This window comes from Myotis yumanensis, unplaced genomic scaffold (genome assembly GCF_028538775.1).
Source record: "Myotis yumanensis isolate MYYU_CA2020_CCGP unplaced genomic scaffold, mMyoYum1.0.hap1 SCAF_4, whole genome shotgun sequence".
Lineage (NCBI taxonomy): Eukaryota > Metazoa > Chordata > Mammalia > Chiroptera > Vespertilionidae > Myotis > Myotis yumanensis.
Window position 1 is genome coordinate 11,956,770 of NW_027223755.1, and position 27,773 is coordinate 11,984,542.

General features: G+C 42.8%; 1 protein-coding gene across 3 annotated transcripts in view; it reads right to left on the minus strand.

Moving 5' to 3' along the window:
* SEMA5A (semaphorin 5A) overlaps positions 1 to 27,773 on the minus strand; it is a 394,782-nt gene that overhangs the window by 80,839 nt on the left and 286,170 nt on the right. For all 3 annotated transcript variants that reach the window (XM_070411885.1, XM_070411886.1, XM_070411888.1), the window contains exons 9-11: positions 17,059 to 17,344; positions 12,597 to 12,732; positions 6,627 to 6,831 (exon numbers count right to left, since the gene is read on the minus strand). In XM_070411885.1, coding sequence (XP_070267986.1) covers positions 6,627 to 6,831; positions 12,597 to 12,732; positions 17,059 to 17,344 — 627 coding nt within the window. The remainder of the gene's footprint in view (positions 1 to 6,626; positions 6,832 to 12,596; positions 12,733 to 17,058; positions 17,345 to 27,773) is intronic.

Genomic DNA, 27,773 nt, shown 5'->3' on the forward strand with positions numbered 1-27,773 from the left:
GGTGAATCTTGCAGCAAAATCACACTGATGCTGTAAAGAGAAGTTTGACCCAAATTTTTCCTGTTTCTACCCTTGTGCTACCCTCCAATTCATTCTCCAGGAGTAATGGATGGTAATCTTTAAACACATTTGCTGTTTTATGTTACTTACATAATTTACAAATTTTTCAGTTTTATTATTTTACTTGATTAAAATCTGTGTTTCTCCACATGGACTGTAGAGTATATATCATCTACCCCGGCCATGCTCTGTAGCCATGCCACTCTACAAGCTTGAGTCAATTCTTCCGCCCCCCCCCCCCCCCCCCCCATCATCCCTCATCCCTAGAAAGCAGGGATGAGGGGGACAAGGATTATGAGCTAATGCATATTTCAGGGTACAATCCCAGGGTTATATGAGTGAGGAAAGATGAAAAGTAATGCCGTGTGAGGTATTACCATGGGGCCACTCCTTTATGCTGAGGCACAAATGGACATTTGCTTGGTTACGTGAAACCTGCCTTGAACAGCCCATCGGGAGGAAAAAGGAAAGAAAACTTATTAGTCAGTTTCTTTCCATACTCTGCCTCTCATTGGTTGAAGCTCACCTCACAGGGAATGCATCCTCCTGTATTTCTGGTTGCATCTCCCAGGCCCTTTAGCATCTGCTTGAGAAGCCAGATCCATGCCAGTGGGATGCTTTCTTACCCAAGCCCAGAAGTGGCATGAGGGGACTGGCCACCAGCTAGTTAGCATCACTTGGAAGAACCTTGCAGTCCTGCTGAGGAATCTATCAGCCACGGTGGCAGATGAGACACTGAAAATGGCTGAGGGTCCAGGATAACATAAGGCCAACAGAGTCTGAGGAGGTGCTTAAGCCATGTTCAATTCAGAGATCTTCTCCTTATGTCTAGACCGACTGTGCTCCACCAACTCTCCCAGCCCCTACCTACCATCATGTTCTACAGACACTTTAATGTTTCTTTATCTGAAATGAAAATGAATTATCAGCTCCCCACCCATCCTTTTTCCATGACTTTTTTCCTGAGATTTTGGTCCTGATTTTCTTCTTTGGCTAGAAATAAAATGTTTCTGCTTTTAAAGTTGGAATCACAACTGCTTTTTCCTAAATTTTCCATATGCCTTTATTTTTTGTAGGGAAAGATTAGTCTATAATAAAACTCTTGAGTCACATGTCCTTTTCCTCCAATTCACATACATATATGGCTTTACATGAAATCTGGTAATGAGTACTCCACTTCCCCCGCCCCTTCTTTCTCAAAGCTTCTTCCTTTGTTTGGCTGAATCTAGCCAGCGATAAATCTTGTTTTGTGTTTGTAAAAGAGATCCCTAGAATTCTACTGCCTGAGGTTTTCATTGTGAGGAATATCTGCCTGTTCTCTTTTTTCCTTGTTGAGTATAACACTCTTAATTCACGTTATTTTTCTCATTATATTTTAGACTATGTTTCACAGATTTATGCAGCTGGATAGTATTCAAGGACCATCTAACTTCTTTCCATTTGGTGGTATTTTTTCTCCAGAAGTAATTCCTTGCCTCCTGAATAATTCCCTTTACCCTTGGAATTTAAAAACTTAACTTGGGTACATCTAGTGCTCATTTATTCTGAATCAATATTGTTCAAACGTTGTGTGCTTTAAACTTGCAGACTCACTTCTTCCTTTATGTCAGGGAAATCATTCCTGGAACCTTTGCCTGTCCCTGCCCAGACCACCAATTTCTATTACAGATAATATAAGACCATTTATCTAACCTGATATATTTTAATCATTCTGTATTAGCTTGTTGCATCTTAAAGCATTTGCTTTTAAATCATGTCACAGCTCTTTTGCCAACTCGTTAGCAATTCATACTTGCAACTACTTAAATAAAGAGTAAACATGTCTATTAGGCTCACATCCAATAACAGATTTGGTATCAGCTTCCCAAGATGTCAGCATCTAACCAGAGAGAGCAGCAAGGTGCATCTGAGAGATTCTAGGTCAAGAATAGCATTATTTCATCTAGAACAGCACTACTTGGATATGGTCCAGAAATGCCCAGTGTGAGGTTCACCTGGGAGCCTCTTAGAACCAGCAACTCTCTACACTGAACCAGAATCTCCTTGGGGCTGGGCTCGGAGCCGGTATTTCTACATGCCCTCCATCCTCCTTCTCAAGCTGAACAAACACTGGTTTAAAAGAGCACTCTAGAAATGATAAGGGTTTGGATTAAGGGGATACATAATTATAGAAAAATAAAGTAAGTGGTTAGCCCAGAGGACAGAGGGTGCAGATCTACAGGATGCGGTGCCTGAACAAGAATGAGAGAGAATATTGGGAGGCATCAAGATTGTACAAAAAAAGATACATGCTTACTTATAGACACACTGGAATCAAGGCAAAGGGAAAATAAGAAGTAATATATTTCATCCTAGGAATAGCCCTTAAGCCTAGTGGTATTTCTAGGGAGGCAACATAGAATTAGCACAAGCTTAGCAATGGGCAGAGCCAGAGCAACAGGACCACAGGAGAGGCAGGGAGAAGAGCCAGCAAAGGAACATCATAGAGCAGTGCTCTGCAAAGCAAGCAAGGAGACTCCCAGACACATGCATAGTCAACACCACTGAGATTTTGTCTTTGTGGAGAGGAACGGAGCAGCTATTTGGATATAAGACTCAGTCACTTGGAGAACTCCAGTCATAAATTTCTAAAGGAGTTAGCATTTGCCATTTTGCCTCTGGATCTGAGAAGAACTTCAAAGAAATAACATAAAATATCAGCATGGATAATGGCCCAGATAATGTGCTTAGCCCTGGCTGGATGTCCCACATGAGAGAGATGGAAGTAGCAAGATAGCAGGCCCAGAAGGTGCCTGGGAAAGGCTGTGTGACTTGGCGGGGTGGAAGCCAGCAGGGAAACCTATTGGAGCTGCAGGAAGCACCAGGAACAGCACTATTGGCAGAGGTCTATTTCATGTTGACATTTAGATAATACTGACAAATACAATAACTCAACTTTCAGATGGCCATGGATAGGTTTTCTCCCATTTGTATTTATTCATGTGAAATCAAGATGGAAGAAAATAAACTTAGATAATAAACTGATTTTATTATCAAGTTAAGGAGTACTCTAGCTCAACATTCACTGCTATAAATGCCAAGCTCATGGTTTATCCGCTGAGTGTTTGTCAATTCCTGGATAAGGTCCAGCATGTGCAATTGGGCTTTAAGGACCCCCAGCCATGTGAGCTCAAGATCAGCTTTAATATCAAAGAAAATGATTATACAGTCATCCTCAAAGTCCAGGATAGGTTTCTGGAAACTGGGACTTTAAGTGAAACAACATAAAGAAACCACAGGGTAACTGATATAAACAAGAGTTGAGTTCCTATAGCATATTTCTGGTCACGAAAACATCACTAAACTTCTTAATAGAGACCCAAACATTGAAATAAATGTGAGCTATATGTACATTTCAAAAAGATTAATAAAAACAAGTAAGATAAGTCTTTTCTAATCTTCTGATTGTAGATCAGGGGCATATGTGGCTGAAGCTTCTTCTGGTAGCTCAGGGTGCAGGAGAGACCCACCCTGGACAGCATATCCTCCCATCACAGGGCAGCTCATATATATCCACACTCAGTCAGACTGGGACAACTGAGAGAAGCCAGTTCGCCTCATGCCTACATCTTTGGGATGTGGAACTGTTGCATTTGGAGAAGACCCATGCACACTTGGGGAGAAGTGATTTTTATTTTTATTTTTGTCTCTTCAACATTATAATGAAACAAAGTTGAACCAAATGACATTATTCCAGGATGTGCTGTACACGGTGTGCATTGACTTAAGTTTACTGGGGCAAGATTTCAATAGAAGGACGTGTAAACATCAGTTTTTTGAATTTTAAAAATCAGAATCTCTAATCTTTGTGATCCCTACTACTGTGAGGAGTTGTGCAGCTCTTAACAGGTTAGTTAAAACAGATGGAAATTTTCAGATATTCTTTTAAATAGTCCATATTTATATATCCATACTTTGGAAATAAAAAAAGAAATTTATGTACTGATTCATTAAAATTATATCTTTTAAGACTAAATTTTATTATGAATTAAAACTTGCTAAAGAAGAAATCTCCTTCTAAATGTAGTAATCAGTGCGATCAAGGATAAATGAGAAGATCCAGACCTCGGTTGAGACATGACATTCGTAATTCATAGAGGTCCTGAAGGTAGAATTACCAAGCTAGATTAAATGAACTCAAGAGCATTCTGTGTATTTGGTCACCAGAAGATGTATTTGTGTGTCTGCCCTGAGTCTCTACATGTGGTTTGGAGTAGGACTCTCTTCAGGACCCAAGAATCCATGGTTGTTCCCTGCTGGAAGGGACCTTCACCCACTGCAAACTCCTCTTCCCCTTGAGTTTAACAAATACCCTGACCAATGAGACATGGAAATTGCAGAAATATTCGATGTGTGGAATCTTTCCCCATATCCCAACCTGTAACTTGAGTCAGCAACATCTTCATGTATTTGCCATGATTCAATTTGTAAATTGGCAGTAGAATAAAACAGCCAAAAATAAGGTCTATAGAACAGAAAACATATCTCAGTAAGACATATTTGCTGAATAGCATATGTTGTATGGTTACAGAATCACAACTGCAAACCTGGAGACAGGATTGGACAGCCTGGAATTGCTGGACCTACGGCAACCTGAACTAATTCCCTGGTTATAGTGTGGTAGGGAGAGATCATTCCAAACAGACCTGGGCAAGCAAGTTAGTTTCTTGAAGGCTGTACTGTTTAAAAAGCCAGAGGTGTTGCCCTAACTGGATTGGCTCAGTGGATAGAGCGTTGGCCTGCGGACTGAAGGGTCCCAGGTTCGATTCTGGTCAAGGGCATGTACCTTGGTTGCGGGCACATCCCCAGCAGGGGGTGTGCAGGAGGCAGCTGATTGATGTTTCTCTCTCATCGATGTTTCTAACTCTCTATCATTCTCCCTTCCTCTCTGTAAAAAATCAATAAAAAATATATTTAAAAAAATAAAATAAAAATAATAAAAAGCCAGAGGTGTTGACTATAATTTCATCTCAGATCTATAATTTATCTAAGTCGGTCTATTTTGATTTGATTTAGATTCTGTTCAAACATACCACATATATTTCATTCCTTTGAGCATGTTTAAATAGTGGTAGAGCAAGTTGCTCATTGCCATGGACTAAATTAGTATGTCTTCCCCAAATTCATGTTGAATTCCTCATCTTCAAAGTAATGCTATTTGGAAGTAGGGCTTTTAGGAGATAATTAGGTCAGGAGGATGGAGCTCTCATGAATAGAATTAGTGCCCTTATAAGAGACTAGAGAGAGATGATCTCTGTCTCCACCATGTGAGGGCACAGCGAGAAGATGGCCTTCTATAAACCAGGAAAAGGGATCTTACCAGGAAGATCTTGGACGTCCAGCCTTCAGAACTGTGAGAAACACATTTCTGTTGTTTAAGCCACTCAGTCTATGCCATTTTGCTATGGCAGATTGAATTAAAAGACTGTTACAATTAAAGTAGGAGAGTGTCGTTGGAAATCACTGGAAGCTCAGAGCAGAAGCAAACTTCACCTTTTTATGGCCTTGGTTGTGAAAAAGGTCAGAATTCTCAGTGAGAGGCCTCCGGCTGCTCTGCACTGACTTGCCCAGGCCTGCTCAGGACCAGCCCATCTCCTGTTTGCCACCCCCCTTCCAGGTATCGATGAAGAACTTAACAGCCTCTTGGAATTCCAAACTCTTCTCTGTGGCATCAATCAGAACATTTGTGAAGAAAAAGTAGGAAAACTTTTGGAAATGTCCAGTTCATTAATTCTACAATCTAGAATATGCCAAGCATCTGGAGGGCAAATAAGGATGAAAATGGCAGAAAAGAGATATGGTTCCTTTATACACTTTAGTGAACAAGGCAGATACTGTCATGGAGTGGTAACTCTACATTTTCTCTTAAAACAACAAAGTCTTAAAACTTCAGGCTACCAGATCAATCTTCTACCAGCCTTCACTGAACAGCTTCTGGAAGCCTCAGTCAGAGCAGCAGTTTCCATCTAACTTCCTCCATGCTCCTTTCCTTTCCTCTCCAGCCCTCCCTCAGAATGACCTCAGAGGCACCAGTGGCCTCCTCTGGTGATCTGATGGCCACATCCCTGCCCACAGCTGACCACTCCTGCATCTGGCACCTGCAAGGCCAGCTCCTCCTCCTCAGTCAGCTCTCAGTTTAAATGTCACCTCCTGGGAGAAGCCAATCCCGAGCAACTACTACAGGAGCCTCCCTAGCTCTCACTACCACATCACTGTATCCACACCCACTGCCTAAACTTGTCATCATCTCTCTCACCTTTTCCTTAATAGTGGTCTTCTTAGTGGCTGTCCCTATGAGGATGGAAGTTTCTAGGATAATATTTCACTCAGTAATGTCCTCTAAAAAATTCCATCATCTTAAGTTATCCCAATTACACTTGCCCCAAGAAGGCTTCTTTTAAGTTAAAGAACAATAGTTAAGAGAGAGAGAGAGAGAGAGAGAGAGAGAGAGAGAGAGAGAGAGAAATGAAGATTTTTTTCAAAGGAAGCACAGAGGATAAGGAAGGAAGATAAGGGAGAGCACTTACCTGTGGCCAAGTAGATGGTGTGGATGAGGGCATCCCTGCCCTGAACCAGGTCAACGGCTATGTGGGAAAAGCGGCTGTTGTCCTCCATGAAGGACGGCACTGCAGTCACGGGCTGCACCACCTCATGCATCAGGATGAACTTCTGAGCATCCTGCAGGTTCCTTTCTGTCAGGCTCACGTACATTCCCTGGTCCACCGTGCCACACTGCAAGGGATGACAGGCCATTGCTGGAGCCAGCCACCTGGAACCCAGTGATCCTGGCCACCCAGCTGAAGACTGACTCAGAAACTGAATAACTGAACTGGACAAACATGCCCGCTTCTCCACTGTCCCTGAAGTCCCCACCCTAGTGTCACTCTCATTTTAGATTTGAATTTATATTTGAAGAGTCTCTCCACTTTATCATAAATGGATGAAAAGAAGTTAAAAAGAATAAACGAAGTGGAAGCCATTGCTAACTTTAATTTGAACAGCGTATGCATAAGAATCCACATTGCCGGCTGAGTCACATGGGAGCTGTCTGACTAAATGCACTCTCTTATATCTGTCTGACAATCAGGTACCCAAATTGAAAATGCAGCAATCAAACACAGCACACAGATTTATTAGTTTTCTTATTGGAGCAGTGGGTCCATAAGCAAGATACGGATTCCATGGAGATAGAATTAGGCCATTTTAATATCTTTCTTCTGGGCAACAGGAACACTGTGCTGGCTTCATTGCTTTGCACTCATCTTCCAAGCTCTTTGAAACAAGATGAAAAATAACATGGCAAATTTACAGAAAGAGAGGGAATAATGAGATTGTCTTTAAAAAGGGAAGGAGGGAGGGTGGTGGGGAGAGAGAAAAGTGTGAAAGAAGGGAAAGAAGAAGGAAGTAAGGAAAGAGGTTTTCAGACAGAGAAAATATATATATAATGATGAATCTAGAATATGCAGTTGTGTGTGTGTGGTGGGAATTGGGGGGGGAGGATCGGCCTAGAAATTGCTGAGAATTAAATTCAGAGCTGGGTTTTGCAGAGGCTGGCAGGTATTACGTAGGATGTTCTTTGGCAAGGATGAGATGAAAAAGAGGAATAGAAAAGAAAGCAAAGCTTTCCTGGGACAGAGCACAGAATTAGAAAATTACCACCGACATTTCTCATTCCTTTCTTAAACTTTAAATCCTAGTTCCAATAAAGGCTGATCCTTGCCAGAACTTCAGATAAATCGGTTCGATAAAAATAAACTTCCCTGTCCATACCATCTGAAATTACCCTTTATAACGTGCCATTTCTAATACCTGGTTTAATAACAGGTAAGATGGAAATTGATTTTTAAAAAACATATTTATGTTGCTCTTGATAAAAATGTCCTACATGCCATAAAACAATAGCTGATTGTAGAATTAGAGAATCTTGGAATGAAATAGATTTTGAGTCTGGCCCAACGCTTCATTTAAAGGCACATCCTTGTGGGGGCACCTCACATGCCAGGCAACAGGACCACATGCGGTCAGGTGAAGGGCTCAGCTTGGCCACCGCGGAGCCATGTGGTCTCAGGTGATACATTGCTTCCCAGCCTCTGCATCTGCCTATAAAGTTGCTAGAAAAACACTGTGCTCACTTTACAGGTTCTGTGAAACCGACTGAGATAACCAGTATAGAGCATTTGTGAATTAATTGCAAGTGCTTGTAAATGCCAAGGCACAAGACGGTATGCCTGGCACAGTAACTGGTCAATGCATTTGTCTTGTAGCAGAACAGCAATTCTATGGTCCGTTGAGCTGCACTGGCCAGAGGGAAATGAATGAATAAATAAAGGAAGGAAGGAATCAATGGGTAAATACGCTAGCAGCTGCTTTTCAGCCAGGGGGGACTGTGCTAGGAGATTTCACATAAACATCACATATAGTAGTAACACTTGAAGGACAGGGTCATTACCTGTTAACTAATGTGTTGCAAAATGAAAGACAGCTCTACCTGATGTGGCCAGAAGTCTATCCAGGGGAGTTCTAGTCCTGAGAGTGACTTTATGTTTGATGTTTACTCTTCCTTAAATCAATGGCAGTACTTAAGGTACAGGTGGTAATTAGCCACCTGCCTGTTGGGTGAGGTTTTGCACACAGGTTTTGTTTTGTATGTACAGTGTTTTCTAAAGTTTGGCATCATAAAAATCTGGACAATGAATTTGAGGCGCTCTCATGAGGAATCAGGAGATCTGGGAGACCTGGAGGTGTCTGCGCTAGCACTGTGTAGCAAGATCACCAACCACCCCTTGTTGTTACTCCCAGACCCCATATCTTACTTAAGTCATCGCCTTGTGATATTGTGATTTCTAATAAGAATAATACATTTGGTCTTCTTCCTGTTTCTGGCACAGAGCTCCTAAAACCCTAGGAATTTCCTAAGTGATGAGAGGGATAAAGGCGTCTTTTGGTATGTTAATGAGGTGATTTTTGGATAGCATCTAAGGATGTGGGCTGGTTGCCAGAGGAAACAACCCTGTGATTTAGAGGGCTGGACTTTCAGTCCTCATCTGCTTGGCCACCAGGGCAGGTGTACTGTGCATTTCAGCTTCATCATTTCTGATAGTGGCCAGTGAAAACTGCCCAGAAAAGTCCAGTCTGTACACCACAGCTGGGTACCACTGGGTCTGGATGATGTTTTCTGTAAGGAAGTGGGTCTGGATGACTGGGGACAGCAGCCTCACACAGGGCAGAATTTTGCAGCACCACCTATAGTGGTTTCTAGTGCAATTGACAAATAAATAGTTGTTGCTTCTTTATCCTTTTCAATTGAGATTTCTGTATTAAATCTTGAAGGATTATGCACTGTTCTCCTAACCCATACTTCTTCCTGAACTTGAAACATCTCTCTGTTTCTCTAATTAATAGCTACTTCTAGTATGTAAGTACCACATAAAATTCCAAATGTTGGTAGGCAAACAAGAATAAAAACATAAATAAAAAAGCTAACCACTTCTCACTGTTGGTTATTACAAACATAAAGCCCTTTATACATGACTAGTGGAGGGAGACTTAGTTCAAAACCTGTTCCACTTTATGTCAGCGTAGAGAGTCTCAGAAATGTCAGTAAGAAAGCCTAAGCTAGCATGGTTTCAAACAAGGTAAGCCTAAAGAAAACACTTGGAACATATCTGTCCTAGGAGTTATACTAAGAACCACCCTAATGTGTTAACTTTAGTTTCCCACAAACCTTAAATTCCACCCAAAGAAGAAAAACTCAGCTGAGCGAGCTTCCTGCCTAAAGTGAGAACCAAGTGTCCACATTTTCATTTATTAAAATGCAGATTGGACCTACTCCCATCTCATAAATGTAAGCCCTTCAGTGTGGCACTGGCTTTATAAAACCGCATGCCCGTGGCCTCAGGAATATCAGGGAGCAGATATTCCTGGGCTACAAATAAAGAAGCTAAAAGTTACCCCCAGGGAGCAGATATTCCTGGGCTACAAATAAAGGAGCTAAAAGTTACCCCCTGCTTGGAGGCGGTAAGACTTCCCAGAGTTTATTAAGTCTGTTCTTTGGGAAGACTTTTGCAATACTAGCATAGAAATTAAAAGTATATTGTAAATATAGTGAGCATCTTTGTTAAACATTTTTAACCTTCAGGATTTTGCAATGGTCTCTATTAAAGGGAATGGTTTATTTCACCTTCCGGATTTTACAAAGGGCCTTCTTAAACAGTTACATTTCATCTGGACATGGGTGTGATTTATATACAGAGACTCAACAAAGAAGCCAAGAGTCAGTGTTGAGTTAATAATTATATAAACCATGTATGTCATCAGGAAAAGTGACTACTGCAGGTTTGGTTCCCCTTGTTAGCTCATCTGACCCAAAATAGGACGTTTTCTGTTCAGCACTGAACTTTCTCATTAGCAAGCCTAGGATAATAAATGTAAATCTGATCTCTCAATTACCTGATGTGTAAAGTGTGAATACAGATGCCCACCTTACAGAGTTGCTGAGAGGAGAAAATAAGACAAAGTTTATAAAACAATTGCAATATGTAACACTGAGAAGGCACCCAGTAAATGGTCCCTAAAAGTCATCTTCATCATGTAAATTATGTTGTAAGCAATGCACATTAATTGATATTATAAATATTTACTGTTAAAATATGTATGCCTGCATAGTTGTATCACTCTTTCCTCATTTTATTGATGAAAGTATGATATGAAAGATGCTAAGTATATTGCCCAAGAAAAGCAAACAATGGTGAAGAGGACATATAACCACCCTTTTTATTCTCAATCCCATTCTTTTTTAAAAATGTAAAAAAATAAACAAACTTTTTCAAAGCAATTAGAATTGAACAATCTCTGCCGAATTTGAAGTAAGGTGTAAAACAATTGAACTTTTCCATACCTCCAGTTTTCTCAAAGGCAAAGGTTGTATGCGTGGGGATGATCAACCAACCAGATTTCAGAGGCCGGATACGGGACTGATTAATTAGGATAACTAATGGTCCTTTAGTGGGCAAAGGTTTGGGCTTGGCATTGAAGGACCTGAGCTGGGACCCCAGCTCAGTCACTAACCCCAGGGTCCTTGGCAGGATTGTCACCCTGGAGATGTTGTTAAGGGTCAGATTGTTTCTGCCAGCATGTGACATGATGCAGCGAGGCACTGAGCGCCTTCTGGAACTGGGTGGTACTAAACACACACCCACAGGGAGGAGGAGAATCCTATGACTATTTCTGTCATAAGAGAAGCCCTCAAGGTAGTGATGGCGAACCTATGACACGCGTGTCAGAGGTGACACACGAACTCATTTTTTTGGTTGATTTTTCTTTGTTAAATGGCATTTAAATATATAAAATAAATATCAAAAATATAAGTCTTTGTTTTACTATGGTTGCAAATATCAAAAAATTTCTATATGTGACACGGCACCAGAGTTAAGTTAGGGTTTTTCAAAATGCTGACACGCCGAGTTCAAAAAGTTCGCCATCACTGCCTCAAGGGAAGCCTACTATTATGATCTAAATGTCTATGTCTCCCCCATATTCTTATGTTGAAGCCCTATCCTTGGAGTGCCTGTCATTGGAGATGGAGCCTCTAAAGAGGTAATTAAGGTTCATGAGGACATAACTGTGGGCCCTGATCCCATAGGTTCAGTGTCTCTCAAGGTGCACGGAGGAAAGGCCACAGGAGGACACAGTGAGAAGGTGGCCGTCTACAGGCTAGGCAGACAGCTCTGCCCAGAAACAGAATTGGCCAGAACCTCGATCACAGACTTCCAGCCTCCAAACTGTGAGAAAAAACCTTCTTTTGGTCAAGCCATCTAGTCAGTGGTATTTTGTTTCGGCAGCCCAGCAAACTCATGTACCTGCTGGCCAACCAAGCCAGAGTAAATCTGAATCTCTTTGGGTCTCAGCTTGCTCTGCACATTGGAGACTGCACTGAATGGCATGCAGAGCCTCTTATCGGTTGAATGCCCTGTAATTTTAAGATTTATGAATGAATGGCCTCCAGCTGCTCTCCTTTCCCCGCAGCTGCCCCATGCCATCCCATTTACCCAAAAAGGAAATCTCACCACATTCAGCAATGAGAGTTCCAATTCTGTTTGTGCATCTCCACGGCTGTGCCCTGGAGCCCATTCATAGGAGCATCATTCATTAGGGATCAGAGCTTCGGGGCAGAGTCCACCATCATTAGCACTAATTAGGGCTTGGTCTCCCAACTGCTGCATTATGATGCCCTTTCCCAGTCCAGCCTGAGGCATCACAGCTCACAAAAGGCCCTTTTTGGTCCAGGCTCCTCATATTGACAAAAGGCTCAGTTGACAAAAGGCTCAGTCCATTCACATGAGCCAAGCCCAGTGTGGGACTGTCCAGGAGGGGCCAGGGGAGCTCACAGATGCCTGTGCTCCACGAGGGGTTTAAATTGTCCCAGCCGTCTCTGCAAGGTTTCGGCACGCTTTTAAGGGTGATGACTGATTGAGTACCCCAATGCCCCCTGAAATTACCTGGAAGTTGGGGTTGGGGTTGGGATACGGCAGCCAGGCGGAGCGTGAGTTCTCCTGGTACTTGAAGGGCCCGTTAAAGGCCTGCGAGATGGCGCTCAGGTTGAAGACACACACAGCCGACGCAGCGATGCTGTTCCTGGGACCAAGGAAGAGCAAGAAGAGGAATGTCAGAAAGTCCCGCAGACATATAGATCAATGGAATAGAATAGAGAACCCAGAAATCGACCCAAACCACTATGCTCAATTAATATTCGACAAAGGAGGCAAGAGCATACAATGGATTCAAGACAGTCTCTTCAATAAATGGTGTTGGGAAAATTGGACAGATACATGCAAAAAGATGAAACTAGACCACCAACTCACACCATACACAAAAATAAACTCAAAATGGATAAAGGACTTAAATGTAAGACGGGAAACCATAAAAATACTAGAGGAATTCACAGGCAACGAAATCGCAAACATATGCCGAAGGAATTTCTTCTGTGATACTGTTCCTAGGGCAATGGAAACTAAAGAGAAAATAAACAAATGGGACTACATCAAAATAAAAAGCTTTTGCACAGCAAAGGAAACCATCAACAAAACAACAAGAAAGCCCACTGCATGGGAGAACATATTTGCCAATGATATCACCGATAAGGGTTTAATCATTTACAGGGAACATATGCAACTTAACAAAAGGAAGATAAACAATCCAATAAAAAAAATGGGCAAAGGACCTAAATAGACACTTTTCAAAAGAGGACATACAGAAGGCCGAAAGACATATGAAAACATGCTCAAAGTCACTAATCATACGAGAGATGCAAATCAAAATGACAATGCGGTATCATTTCACACCTGTCAGAATGGCTATCATCAACAAATCAACAAACAACAAGTGTTGGAGAGGATGTGGAGAAAAAGGAACCCTTCTGCACTGCTGGTGGGAATGCAGACTGGTGCAGCCACTGTGGAGAACACAGTATGGAGTTTCCTCAAAAAACTAAAAATGGAACTCCCATTTGACACAGTGATTCCACTTCTAGGAATATATCCCAAGAAGTCAGAAACACCAATCAGAAAGGATATATGCACCCCTATGTTCGTAGCAGCACAATTCACCATAGCTAAGATTTGGAAACAGCCTAAGTGTCCATCAGCAGATGAGTGGATTAAAAAACTGTGGTACATCTACACAATGGAATACTACACTGCCGTAAAAAAGAAGGAACTCTTGCCATTTGCCACAGCATGGATGGAATTGGAGAGCATTATGCTAAGTGAAATAAGCCAGTCAGAGAAAGATAAATACCACCTGATCTCACTCATTTGTGGAATATAGAGAACAACATAGACTGATGAACAGGGACAGATCCAAAGACAGAGACTATCAATCCCCAGAGGGAAAGTAGGACAGGGAGGGGGTAAGGGGGAGAGATCAACCAAAGGACTTGTATGCATGCATATAAGCCAAACCAATGGACATGGACAACAGGGGGATGAGAGCATGAGTTGGCGGCAGGGGGTGGAGGGGGGGGGGGTGGGGGGGGTGAGGGCGGGGGGGGGGCAGTGTGGGGAGGTTGGGGGTTAATGGGGAATGAGGACACATTTGTAATACCTTAACCAATAAATAAATTTAAAAAATTTTTTTAAAAAATTGCCTAGTAAAAAAAAAAAGAAAGACCCGCAGAAACCACTGTCTTCCGGAAGATGCTAGGTCACTGCCCAGGGGAAGTACCTTCTAGAGAATCTCAAGGTCCCAGCCTCTTACACACCCTCAGGATGAAGTGGGGGCCATGATGGTGGACTCTGTGATTTCTTTGTGGAAGATCAAACATTTCAGCATATAAACAGGGTTATTTAGCAGTTATGGCACTTGTAATCCTGCCGGGTAGGATTAATTCACTCAGCCACAACCGAGTGACAAGGATTTTGAAGAGCTCTATGTTATGCCTTTTAAATTCTGGAGGAAATAGACTATATTCTCTGCCAGTGGAGGCACCTCCCAGCATCTAGCATGGCCCCTTCCCCCTGGTCATCTGGTGACTTTAGCGGGCAGTGGGCCAAGCCAGTGCTTCTTTTTTTTTTTTAACCCCCAGACATTTGTGTTTATTTGTAAACCTTGCAAAAAGAATCAACTAAAAGCATTTTGCAGAAAGTTCCTGACAGACACCCTTCATGTGTTTGTTAATCATTTAAAAAGGGCCAGAGAGAAAAAATTTGAGAATGCACTGACATCTTGAAGCCATAACTTAGACTCCAAGCTCTGTAGAGACGCATACCTGCTGGCCCTCAGAAATTCATGACCTTCTACTAGCGAGGAAACAGCAAGATAGTTTTTGGCTAAATAGATCTGCATCTGAGCTCAGCTTTGGTTTTAAATTTTCTTGTTAAGAGTCTTAGCCAATATAAGTCGATTTAGCAATTATTTTTACTGAGTCAAAAGAAATTCCAGAGGAACTCCACAACAGAAATATCTGCCTTCCTTCCACTTGGTTTGTTTGACATACACAGACTAGTTACCAGACACCATTTGAGAGCCTTTACCAATTCCAATTCACTTAGTTGTCCCAAGGTAAGGGACCGTCACTAATAAGAAAAACTGGGCAGTTAGGCTGATACACCTGCCCAAAGGCACTCAGCTACTGAATGAGGGTAAGATCAAGGCTGAGACGTAAGATGGAGGAAAAGTGGGAAACACTGTGGGAATATAGATGATATATTGGAAAGTTGTCCCCAAAACCCAGTGAGAATAAATATTCGATAGAGAAAGGAAAGATCTAGAAATTCTGCCTCTGCTAGTATAGAAGCTATATATCGGCTGATTTCCAACATGATGGGTGTTTACAACACAAAACAAGTAATAGTCTGAAACTTATTTTTTGTGAGTACCTATATTGATCACTTACCATCTTGGAATGGCCTAGGCACAGTACATATCTAACTTTTTAAATTGTTCATTTGAGCCCAGAGCCAGGGGAATGAACAGCTAATGAAGCCAAGTTCCCATTGTGTATAAAATTGATGTCAACTGAACAACGGAACATTCATCTTGTGCAGCTTACACTATTTCTTTAAAAAGGTTTTGGAAAGCAAATCAACTTCAGAAACTATAAATTGGTTTTTTAAAAGAAACTTATCACGGAGGAAAATAACCTCTGGGGTTGAAAGCCAGATTTACAATAAAGATGTTCATGGTGGGGTGGTGTTGAGTAGGGAGTCATTCATTGTAGTCTTATTTTTCTCACTTCATGTCAGAATGAAGTTGCTTCATGGAGTCATTGCTTTTATCAAGTGGATGCTAACACTTCAGCTCAGCAGTGGAAAGATCAGGAGGGAAAGATCAACAGAAAAGTAAAATTCAGATTCATGGGCAGAAGAGATGAAAAAGTAAAAAGACTTAGAGGCCCAAGAGATGTCATAGGGGGATAGACTATTCCAGATTACTGAGAACTGAGAGGTTTTCCGGGATGCAGGGCTTTCCCCAACTCCAAAATCAGGACAATTCCAGACAAACCCAGGTGGCTGGTCATCCCACCCCATTTATCAGCACTTTCAACCCATCCTGATTCAGAACATTTATGTTGGCTATAAATATTGGGCTATTGTACAAACTGTTAGGTTAACAGTTTAAAATTTCAAAGGTGATCCAAACGGAATCCAGGCTGTGGAATCCTCCTGCTCACTGCCAACAGTGAGAAGGATGGAGGCCAGTGGCAGTGTGATCTGTGATTCCCGGGCTAAGGGTGTGAACTTGTTGAGTCTTATCACAGCACATCAGCTGAGAATGGGGTTGTGCTCCAGTCCACCAGATTAGGGTGACTTGAAAGATCAGAAACTTCATACACTTCATCTAGTCCAAACAATGTCAGTTCTGAAGCTAAGAGTATCTCCCCACAAAAGAAAAAGAAATGCTATTTTTTCAAAAGTATTTTAAAAGCATAACCATCATTTTAGAAATGCCTAGGACAGCCATCTTCTAGAACAGTGGCTTCAAATCAACTCAGGGAAAGTAAGAATGTGCATTTCCTATATGAGCAGCGGTTTAGTCAAGAGTTACATTATCTCAATGACGAGACTTTCCAGACAACTGTGCTTTCATTATGACAAATACATAAGATGCAAAAAGAAAAACATACACACACATCTAATACATACCAGCACTTCATAAAGTACTAACAACACACTGGCAAGTCGGAAAGGACAAATTTAGAGCAGAACAATTGGATGCTACTATTACAATAAGGATAGAGCAAAACCTTTGAATTAGCTGTATTTCCCTAATACCAGTCTCAGAAGTCACAGATCTAGCACAACATTTAATTCATACTAAAAAAAAAAAATGTTTGGCCGTTATCCCAGTAAAATAAGAAAGATTTCTTTTTAAAGCAATGTTTCAACCACAAAGGTCAAAGAACAATAGACTCGTTCAGAATGAGTAGAAGAGCAGGGAAAGCAATTATTTCCAGTTACATACACATTGGTGGTAAAGATGCCGTAGATCAAATCCAGCTCGGGCAGGAAGAAGGTGCCCTGCAGCTCATTGTAGTAGAAGGGCACCTCCCCGGGGCGGGAGCAGTTCAGGCGGGCCTTCATGAAGGTGGTCCAGGTGTCCTCCAGCAGGAACCGCCCCCCCACGTCGTTCTTGCAGACCCGGGCAGCTCTGGAGAACACGGTCTTCCCGCAGTCATGCTCCACAGCGTTTTCTCGGAAAAAGAAGTAGGTGAAATTCCCGATGGCGTAAGATGACACGAAGTTTGGTTCTGGAAATAAAAGGAAAAAAGAAAAGTCTCAACATCGATACGCTATTTCTTTAGGTCTTGCCTGCTCATTATTTCTTCCCAGGAGGCTTGGTTTTGTGTAAACATCTTATAGGATGAATGGGGGGCCCTATGAGCATCTTACTGCTCTGTGCTACTGGGTGGAACTCTGTACACAGGTTCTACATGATAAGAAATGACCGTTAATGATTCCACAGGTGAGCTTCCTGAATTAGTGCAGGGTCAAGCGAACATGACAGTAATATCGAATGGACAGTATACTTTAAAGGAATAACCTACCTATTCCTGTATTTGTAGATAATACAAAACTATATAATCTTACATAATCTTCAGAAAGAGAGAGGAAATAAAGGTTAAAAAGATGAAATGTGATTCAGAATACAGGGTGAGGCAAAAGTAGGTTTACAGTTGTGAATACATGAAACACAGAGCTTATTCTTGTATTATTATTTATTATTTTATTACTTTCCATACAAACAACTGTAAACCAAATTTTGCCTCACCCTGTGTAGATGGCTAATATCATGTTTGTCTAATAAGACAACAAAATTCTTGAATTTTACTAATATACACACGTGTGCAGACATAATTTGTATGCTTTTAATAAGGACTTTAAAAATGTTGTTTTTTTTTACTTTTGAAAACCAAAGCAATAACTGAGACTGTAAGGTTATGTCCTGAATTAGGTTTAGCAATTCCCATCACTATGGTAACCACACAACTGTGAGGATTAACCCTTGTTTTCTTTTTCTGAGTTGCTGGTGCATCCATTTAGAGAAATGCAGTGCACTGAGACAGAGTCACTGGCCACACCTTTTTGGTCTCATAATTAGCTTAAATATAGGGATTTTGAAATGACAGAAGTATGACAAAACCTTTAGGAAGTATATAGAGTATCCACTAAATTTTGCATACAACATTGAAAGTGCGTCTTTATAGCTCTGTGTCTAAGCCTATCAATAATGCAGATAATACCCTCTCAGACACAGAAATGCCCTAATAATCATTTTAAAAATCTCTAATAAACAGGTTTGATTCTTATTATTTTTCCTCTTGCTAAGAATTTTTCATTCAATCATCAAGTGTTTGCATTTTATGATGCAATTAGAATAATCTATATATCTAAAAGCCTAATATGCAAATTGTCCCCACGGGAGTTCAAAAGGGAGACTAGGAGTTTGATCACTCGCTATGACATGCACTGACCACCAGGGGGTGGCACAGAATGAAGGAAGGCCCTGGCTGGCACCCGGCAGCCAGGGAAGGGAGGCCCCAGCCGGCAGCTGGAAGGCCCCGATCAACCATGATCAGCCCTGATCCTCAACCAGGCCTAGGGACCCTACCTGTGCATGAATTTCGTGCACCGGGCCTCTAGTATAGCAATAACTTCTGATGTTCAAAATTAATGGAAAGTTACACACAACTACTATCCACAAGAACACATTTCAGACTAGTTACCTGAAATGGGGGTAACTAGTAACAATTCAATTGGCCTTGTACTTTGTCAGATTGCACCAATAGGCAGGTTATCGGCAGGACAACTACAAATATGGTTGGCTACAACATGACCCATTAATGTTAAGAGTAAGACACACAACAGGCTCACCTCAGATCTGAAATGTAGGCACTGATTTGGAGGCTGGCGTGAAGGTGGCACTGAGCACTCCACTATGCTCTCCAGAAAGACTGTAGCTAGTTTTAATCAAGGCATACATTCTCTGTCCTCAAAAAGTGTTTAAATTTAATTAAATCTTACATTCTACAAATGTAGAAAATATTCTAAATTGCATATGTAATGTGATTTCTCTTCAGTCCATTATGTTTTTCTTAAGTCATTTAAGAATAGCAAGTAATAAAAGAGAATTCTATAAGAAATGATTTTAACTTATATACTGCCAAACATACTATTAGATAACTGTTGCCTTAAACCTGGATATTTAAAATATAGATATTTACTGTAACAACATGCCTTTATATCCTGGAGAGAGGCTCACAAAACAGGAGGCTGCATACCTCTGACTGGTGTTTGTTGGCACATAAAGCAAAATGTTGGGGGAAATTTTGAAACCATGTTCACTATGAGTCTCCAAAAGAGAAGTACCTCTGAAGCAGATCCTCAAAGCCAAGATACAGAACAAGTACAAATTATATTTGTCTCATAAAAGAAATAATAGGCTAAATCATTTCAGAAGAGGTCCTGCATCCAGGCTCCTATAACCAGGCTACAATTTGATCATTGCACGAAACACAAACAAAAAGCCATTATCATCTTCAATAACAACAACAAACCTTATCTAAAAAAGAGAAAGCAAAGAAAGATGGTCCAAGACTAGATATGTTTAGCTCAGGATGACAGTAACCAGTACATGTGGATAAGGCATGAGGCAGAGACCACAAGCTATATCATACACTCTCCCAACCACCATCTTCTGCTACTAACCTGGGGACAAGTAGCATGAAAACTACATAGTAAATATCTCTGGTATGTAGGAAAGTGAAAAGCTACAAAGATAAAGGGATTGGTCATGGTATCTTCCGGCTCAAGGTCAGGTGTATGATTTAACAGTATCTGTGGTGTGTTGCTGCTGCCCTGCCAGGCTCTGAGCTCAGAGCCCCCATTCATATGCTCATTAAACTCACAGGAATCATAGAGGTAAATGCTGGACCATTCTTCCCGTTTCATAGATGAAGACACTAAAGCCCAGAGGTTTAATAATCTGTCCAACTTCATACAAATAGCAATGGGGGGCAGGGCAGAGGTGATGTCCTGAATCCAGAGAGTCTGACCTCACACCTATACACTTATCTTTACCCTATACTCAAAAACATAATGGGCTGCACAAGAACAATTCATTGTGTTACCAATATTCACGAAGAGCATTTGGAATGCTGAACAATGCTTTAGAAACCCAAGTGCGGAGCAGGCTGACACAGGATTAAGAAGAAGAGGGTTTCACAACCAACTAGATGGGATGATAAAATGTCCACATGAAACCTGACTCAGCAGCTAATAGAAACATGGGGAACAACACAGAAAGAAGAAAAAGCAGGAAGAAGACGCCAACAATCCAAGCAAGGGCTTATAAATAAGAATCTCATTGGGAAGTGATCGCCCCAACCCCAGAGATGGCTTTCCACATGGCGCCTACCGTAGCCCTAGGGTGCCCAGGGGTGACTGTGGGGCGTCCATGTCATGCTCCCTGTCCACTCCACTATACCATCCCAGTCAGGATTCTCATGTCAGGAGGATACAGTCATGTGAAGCAGACTGGCCCACAGCTTCCTCTTTCCACAGAGAATCCCTCATCTCTCTCCAAACTACCCTGAACCAATTTTACAACAAGGTGACAAAGCACATTTTACATAGACATGCTCAAACACAATCTCCTGCTGAGAAAACAGGGGAGAGAGTGTTTGATGTGCAGTGTATGCTTAGTTCACCGCACAGGTCATTTTAGGGGCTGAACTACATGTGGACACACACCCTGCCATCCTGCAGTGGTCCTTCTGGATGCTGGCAGCTCGCTGACTGAGTGACCTGCTGCAAAGTCAGGCAGCTCCATGTCTTGGAAAGCAGAATCTTTTGAAACTCAGCCCACATCCTATTGCTTTTCCAAAGACAGCAAAAAAAAAAGCAGGAATAATTGTTCAACAGGCAGCCAAGTGTCTCTTGCAGTTACAGATATAAATCTGGAGGTAGGGGATGTTTGTGTCTCATCAGGCAGGATAATAAGATGCACATTGTTTCTCTTGCATTATTCAAGCTCTGTCTCTGGTTAAAATGCAATTCACCACCAACCAGTATCTGTCATTCCCGAGTGAACTAAACAAGTCATAAATCAGGCACTGAGCGATTACCTACAAGGAATGTCACTGCATGAATGACAGATCAGAAGGGTCCTTTATTCATTATTGTTATTATTAGAACTATAAAGGAATAAGAGGTGTGATGCTAATTCAAAATAAAAACAAACATGAGTATATGCCAGCTTATTATAAATATATGCACAAAGCTGTTGAATCTCATGTTTGTAAAACATGTCGAGTGATGGTTACAGTATTCTGATAAGTATATCATGTTATCATACGAATCATGTTTCGTGATACAAGAACTTTGATTTCACACCTTTACTTACATAAGAGTAACCAAGTAGAAATGAATACTGACAGAAGATCCACAATATAAGTGAACGTGGGAAAAACCAAAGCATCAACATTGTTGAGAAGATTTTGACCACGTAAAACCAACAGATGCTGAATATCCAAACGCACCCTTTTATTCTATACTAGTAGCCCTGCTCACGAATCCGTGCGCCAGTAGGTCGCTGCCGCCCTCCTGTAGCTCTCTGCCCACTTCCCCGCCCTCCTGTAGCTCCCCCTCCCCCCTACCCCCCATAGCTTGCTGCCCTGCCCCCTCCTGTAGCTCTCAGCAGCCTGCTTGAACATCACTGGCCCACCCTCCCACTGATCTGTGATCTGGTTGTGACGCACTTGGTCATTATGTCTCCTGTAATGGCTAATTAGCATATTACTCTCTTATTATATAGGATTCTTTCCATTCAAATGCCCACAGCATCAGCCTGGGGGTGCACCAGGTCCAATGGTTCAATGGCAGGACTGACCAGGTCACTGGTAGGCTCTTGATAGAGACCTATTTGTCTACATTGATGAGAATGGATATTAAAGACAAAAAGGAATTCCAGTTTTCCAACTCTACAGAAATCTTACTGGAATCAAAATCTATTGTAAATTCTTTTGCAAACAAAGGCCATCTTGTGATATGCTTGCCAAAGGCCGGTTGGCCAATGCCTGGCATGCGACCCACCCCACCTTGAAACCCCGGGCTGGACCACTGACATCCAGAATGCTCCTTCACACTGTATAACGATTCAGGGCATAGATGATCTAATTTGCTATAGGGATTAAAAAGACGACTAGTAAAATTCTAATGAATGGTGGCTATAATTATTATTTCTTTTTTTTTAAAAATATATTTTATTGATTTTTTTACAGAGAGGAAGGGAGAGAGATAGAGAGTTAGAAACATCGATGGGAGAGAAACATCGATCAGCTGCCTCCTGCACATCTCCCACTGGGGACGTGCCCGCAACCCAGGTACATGCCCTTGACCAGAATCGAACCTGGGACCTTTCAGTCCGCAGGCCGACGCCCTATCCACTGAGCCAAACCGGTTTCGGCTATAATTATTATTTCATGGTTTACTCTCGATTCCCCTTTTAACAATTTTTATTTAGTAGAACTTCCCATAATAATAAACATACATATACTAAGCTTAAAGGTGATCAGAAATTAAGGAACATAAATACAGCCACACATGCTGAGTTTTTAAAATAGCAAGCTATGTCATCAAAAGAAACAGAGTTAATGGAAACTATCTCTACACGTGACTCATAGTTAGCTAGTGACTTTCTGTTCTCTAGTGCTTTGGTGTCAATTACTATCAAATCATTCCATCTACATATGCCTAAAGGTCAGACCCTGTCCTATTGTGCACCTTGCATCCCTTGTCACAGCTACATGAAAATGTACTGCAGAGGCTAACAAAGTAAACCTAATTTCATCTAGGTATCTATGATGAGGGGATAATTAAACTAAAATTCAATTACATGAAGTACAATGCGGTAATGTGGTTTAAAAGCCATTAATGTATTTAAGTTCCTTCCCTAATATTTCTAGTACTGGATAGATATACAGACAAACATACGTGTGTGTGTGTGTGTGTATGTGTGTGTGTGTGTCTGTGAACAACATACAGACATAAAGCATAGAAGTGTATGAATATATGGCTCAATACTTCCACCTACTGGCTGTATGAACTTAGTCAAGTTATTTAACAGCATAAACTCCCAGTTTCCTCCTTTTGAGGATGGTGGAAACAATGGCCAACATGCAGTAGCACTGAGAGAATGAAAGGTAGCACATGCCAAGTGCCTGGCACTTGATTGCTATTCATCAAAATATAGAATATATATTTATTTAAATATATAAAATAATTTATAAATAAATATATAAATTAATTATATATATATAAATTAACATAAACATAGACATTGGTAAACACATCACCAGTATTTACTATACTAGAGGCCTGGTGCACAACTTCCTGCATAGGTGGGATTGAGGGGGAGGGGACGCGAGAGGTTGGCCAGCATCCCTGCACCTGATCAGGGTTGGGGGCGCTGATCTGGCCAGGCAGGCCAGGGGGAGGGGCCACGGGCAGTTGGCCGGCTGGCCCCGCCCCCAATCGGGGTGGGGAGGCCCATCAGGGCCCCCATCAGGCCAGTTGTCCACCACAGTGCGCGTCATAGCAACTGCTCATTCCGATCGCTCTGGTCACTTGGCTTTTATTTATATAGATGCCAAATGAGGGTCAGTGTTCCATTCAGCAGATCTGGAACCAAACAGGTGAAGGGGCTGTGCTATGGACAGAGACTTGCTGCCAAACAGAATGTTCCCATGTCACCACGAGCTCACTGACCACCCACTGTGCGGACTGTCCTAGGCACTGGGTATTCTATGATAAAGTGACAGGCATGGCCAGTGCCCTCAAGGACGATGTGAGCAGACAAATAAGACACCGACCAACAAGAAATCATGATGATGATGAGGATAACATGGGCCAAGGGGAGAAAGGTGGACTTGAGAATCAGAGAGGCGGGGATCAGGGAAAGGGCAGATATGAGATTGGGAAGGGGCCACCAGGCCAAAGAACTGGAGAAAGAGCAACCTGAGAAAAGACCCAAAGGGTAGCCAGGCATGGATCAAAGCCAGTGTCGGAACAGAAGAAATCAATGGGATGAGAGTTAGGGGGCCAGCCCAGCCACGCATAGCGAGGAGCTTGAATTTCCACTGCCACAGGAGAGATAAAGAAGAGCTTTAGAGAAAATTGTATGATCCAAAAACCTGTGTGTGTGGTGGTGGTGATGCTGGTGGGTAGGTAAAGGGGGAAGGGGTCACCCCAAGCATGTCCTTAATGGTCATTGACACAGCAAAGTGACACAGCCTTGGATCCCAAATCCTTCTCTCTCTGAGCCCCTGGACTAGAAACATGGTTCCAGGAAACCTGATTCCTTCCCTTTTCAAGGGGAATAGCCCTGTTGAAATGAGTGATTTACATGGATTTGCTGATTCAAGTAGGAGTGACTGGACCACCCAGACTTGCTGTCTCCCTAAATGAGAACTGTACCTCTGTATAAGCATAGCGCGCATCCTAGGAGCCCAAAACTCTCACCCAGAATTCTCCTTCTCTTTATGTCTGTAGGAGCTTCATTAACTGGCTCTTTGTCTAAATGTTCTAGCTCAAAGGAACACAGATACCCTTGTCCATTCTGCTCTCTCACCCCAGTGCAAGCACAAAGCCCCGGCAGCCCTTCCATTCTCCTGTAAGATTCTACCATATCACACTTTTCCCGGCTCAATTAGTTATAAGTGATTTCACAACCAGGTATTTCTGAACATTTTGCAAATATAAAAAGTTTCTAATTACCATGTTCATTTTTTTCTGATTATATTTTTAATACATGGGTTCATTTCTTTAAAGAACTAATAATTTAACCTGTAGAATCATAATTCAAAACTTAGGGAGTTTTTTCATTAGGAAATTAAAAATTTAAATTAACTTGAATTCAAATATTTTAGAAATGTTTAATGCCTATAAAGTATTTTTAAAAGACTAAGAGGAAAAAAAAGATTTATCTGAAAGAAGATACTGGGCTGCACCATTATACAGTTAGAATAAGCAAACTTGTATGTGGGCTTGGTCTTTGTCTATTAGGGGATCTGAGCCACGCCAAGACAGAAGACAAAATACAGAAAATGAACTGCCCAATATGTGTCAGTGGATGAGAAATTGTGAGAGGTCACTGACGGAGAAAAAATAAAGTTTAATGGAATACTCTGGAGACAAATTTACTGAAACACATAGAACTGAATTATCTTATAAAAGGATGGCAGTAGGATTTATGGGCCAAATTGTAACACTTTTGAGAGGAAAGAACAACATTAATATTCATGCCAGGATGCCAGGAGCCACCCAGGACTGTCACAAGGAAGCTGCAGTGAGAATGAAGCCATTTTCCTGAGTGGTTACAGAAGTACTAGTAAATTTCTACACAATATATCGTATTCTCTGTAATGGGGCATGTCTTCTTTGTGTGGATTTATTTTTGGGGGGTAGGATGCAAGTCTGCATAAGACTTAGTATATATGGTTGGTGCCTTTGGCCTCATAATATCTTGGTGAGGGACGGAAGTTCTCATTTATCCATTCTCTTTTGAAATGTGCAAATTGAAATTCCAAATGACTTACTGGCAAATATAAAGACTTTGTCACAAGCCTGAGGGGATGCTGAGGCTCCCAAGTTGCAGGCATTCAGTGCTGGATGACCAAGACAGAGCAGGACGCTACTTTCAGCAAGCACCACACGAATCGATGCCTTCGCATCACTTACATTTGTGCCCATAAAGGCTATGTTAAATTAGCCCACAGGCTCTTCTGTTTTGGGTTGAATAATCCCAGTTTATTCTACCTCCTTGTATAAGCTTGTATAAGAAAATTCTTTCAACCATTTCCAAAGTTTCTATCTTCCTCTTCCACCTCAGCTTGGGCATAAAAGCATAGGCACAAGGAGAGAGTGATGGAGGTGAGTTAGGAGGTTAAAGAACTAATAAGCATTAATTCCTAGGATGCTGACTAAACAAAGGGGAGGCCGGGAGCACACAGAGAGGCAAGGATTCAAGGAGTGGGACCTGTTTTCTAATCCTAGCTCAGGTGTGCCCTGTTTCAGGTGACTAATCCCTCTAACCACAGCTTGCTCATCTACACTAATAAAAGAGAAACATGGTAATTAGCGTACGACCGCTACCCTTCCCATTGGCTAATCAGCATATCCTTATGCAAATGAACTGTCAGCCAAGATGGCGGCCGGCAGTCATGCACTGAAGCGAACAGGGAGGCTTGCTTGCTCCAGTGACTGTGGCCTCCAACATTCCCCGCCTGACTTGCTGGCCTCTCAGCTGCAACTCTAAGCAACTATGTTTCAAATATAGAAGCTAAACAAAACCCCAGAAACCTGCGTTATTCAGCCGGGCTTCAGCCAGCCAGACCGCAACATTGTATCAAACAGAAGGTAAACAAAGGCCAGAAAGCTGCTTTCAGCAGCAAGGCCTCAGAGCTAAAGCTGGCCCAGAATAAAAAAAAATAAAAAAATAAAAAAAGGAGCAGTTGGGAGCTTCAGTCACCCGCCAGCCGGAAAATGGCCCTCAGCCCCTCAGCCAGCCTGTCCAGGCACCCCAGTGGGGACCCCCACCCTGATCCAGGACACCCTTCAGGGCAAACCAGCCAGCCCCTACCCATGCACCAGGCCTCTATTCTATATAGTAAAAGGGTAATATGCCTCCCGGCACCGGGATCAGCGGAGCAGTGAGGCCTCCCGGCACCGGGATCAGCGTGACAGGGGAAGGCACCCCAACCCCCTGATCAGCCCTGCTCTGTGCCTGATAGGGGGGAGCTCCCCAACCCCCTGATCGCCCTGCGGCTCTGTGTGTGACAGGATGCGGCGCCCCAACCCCCTGATCGGCCCTGCTCTGTGTGTGACAGGGTGCAGCGCCCCAACCGCCCCCCCCCACACACACGGGCCCTGTCCTGTGTGTGACGGGGTAGAGCCATAACCTCTCCATCAGCCCTGACCTGAGTGTGACAGTGGCAGCGCCCCAACACCCTGATCAGCCCTGCTCTGTGGGTGATAGAGGGTGGCGCCCCAACCCCCCTCCACGGGCCTTGCTCTGTGTGTGACGGGGGAGAGCCATAACCTCCCCATTGGCCCTGCCCTGAATGTGACAGGGTGCAGCGCCCCAACCCCCTGATCCGCCCTGCTCTGTGTGTGACAGGGGGCGGTGCCCCAGCTCCCCTATCGGCCCTACTCTGTGAGTGACAGGGGGGAGCTCCTCAACCCCCTGATCGGCCCTGCTCTGTGCGTGACAGGGGGAAGCTCCTCAACCCCCTGATCGACCCTGCTCTGTTTGTGACAGGGTATGGAGCCCCAACCCCCCGATGGGCCCTGCTCTGTGAGTGACAGGGGGCAGTGCCCCAACCCCCCAATCAGCCCTACCCTGAGCATGACTGAGGGTGGCATCGCAACCTCCCGATCCGCCCTGCTCTGTGCATGACAGGGGGTGGCGCCCCAACTCCCTAATCGGCCCTGCTCTGAGCCCGACCAGGGGCTGCACCTAGGGATTGGGCCTGCCCTCTGCCACCCGAGAGCAAGCCTAAGCCAGCAGGTCATTATCTCCCGAGGGGTCCCAGACTACGAGAGGGCACAGGCCGGGCTGGGGGAACCCCCCTCCCTCCCCCCCGCAAGTGCACAAATTTTTGTGCACCGGGCCTCTAGTCT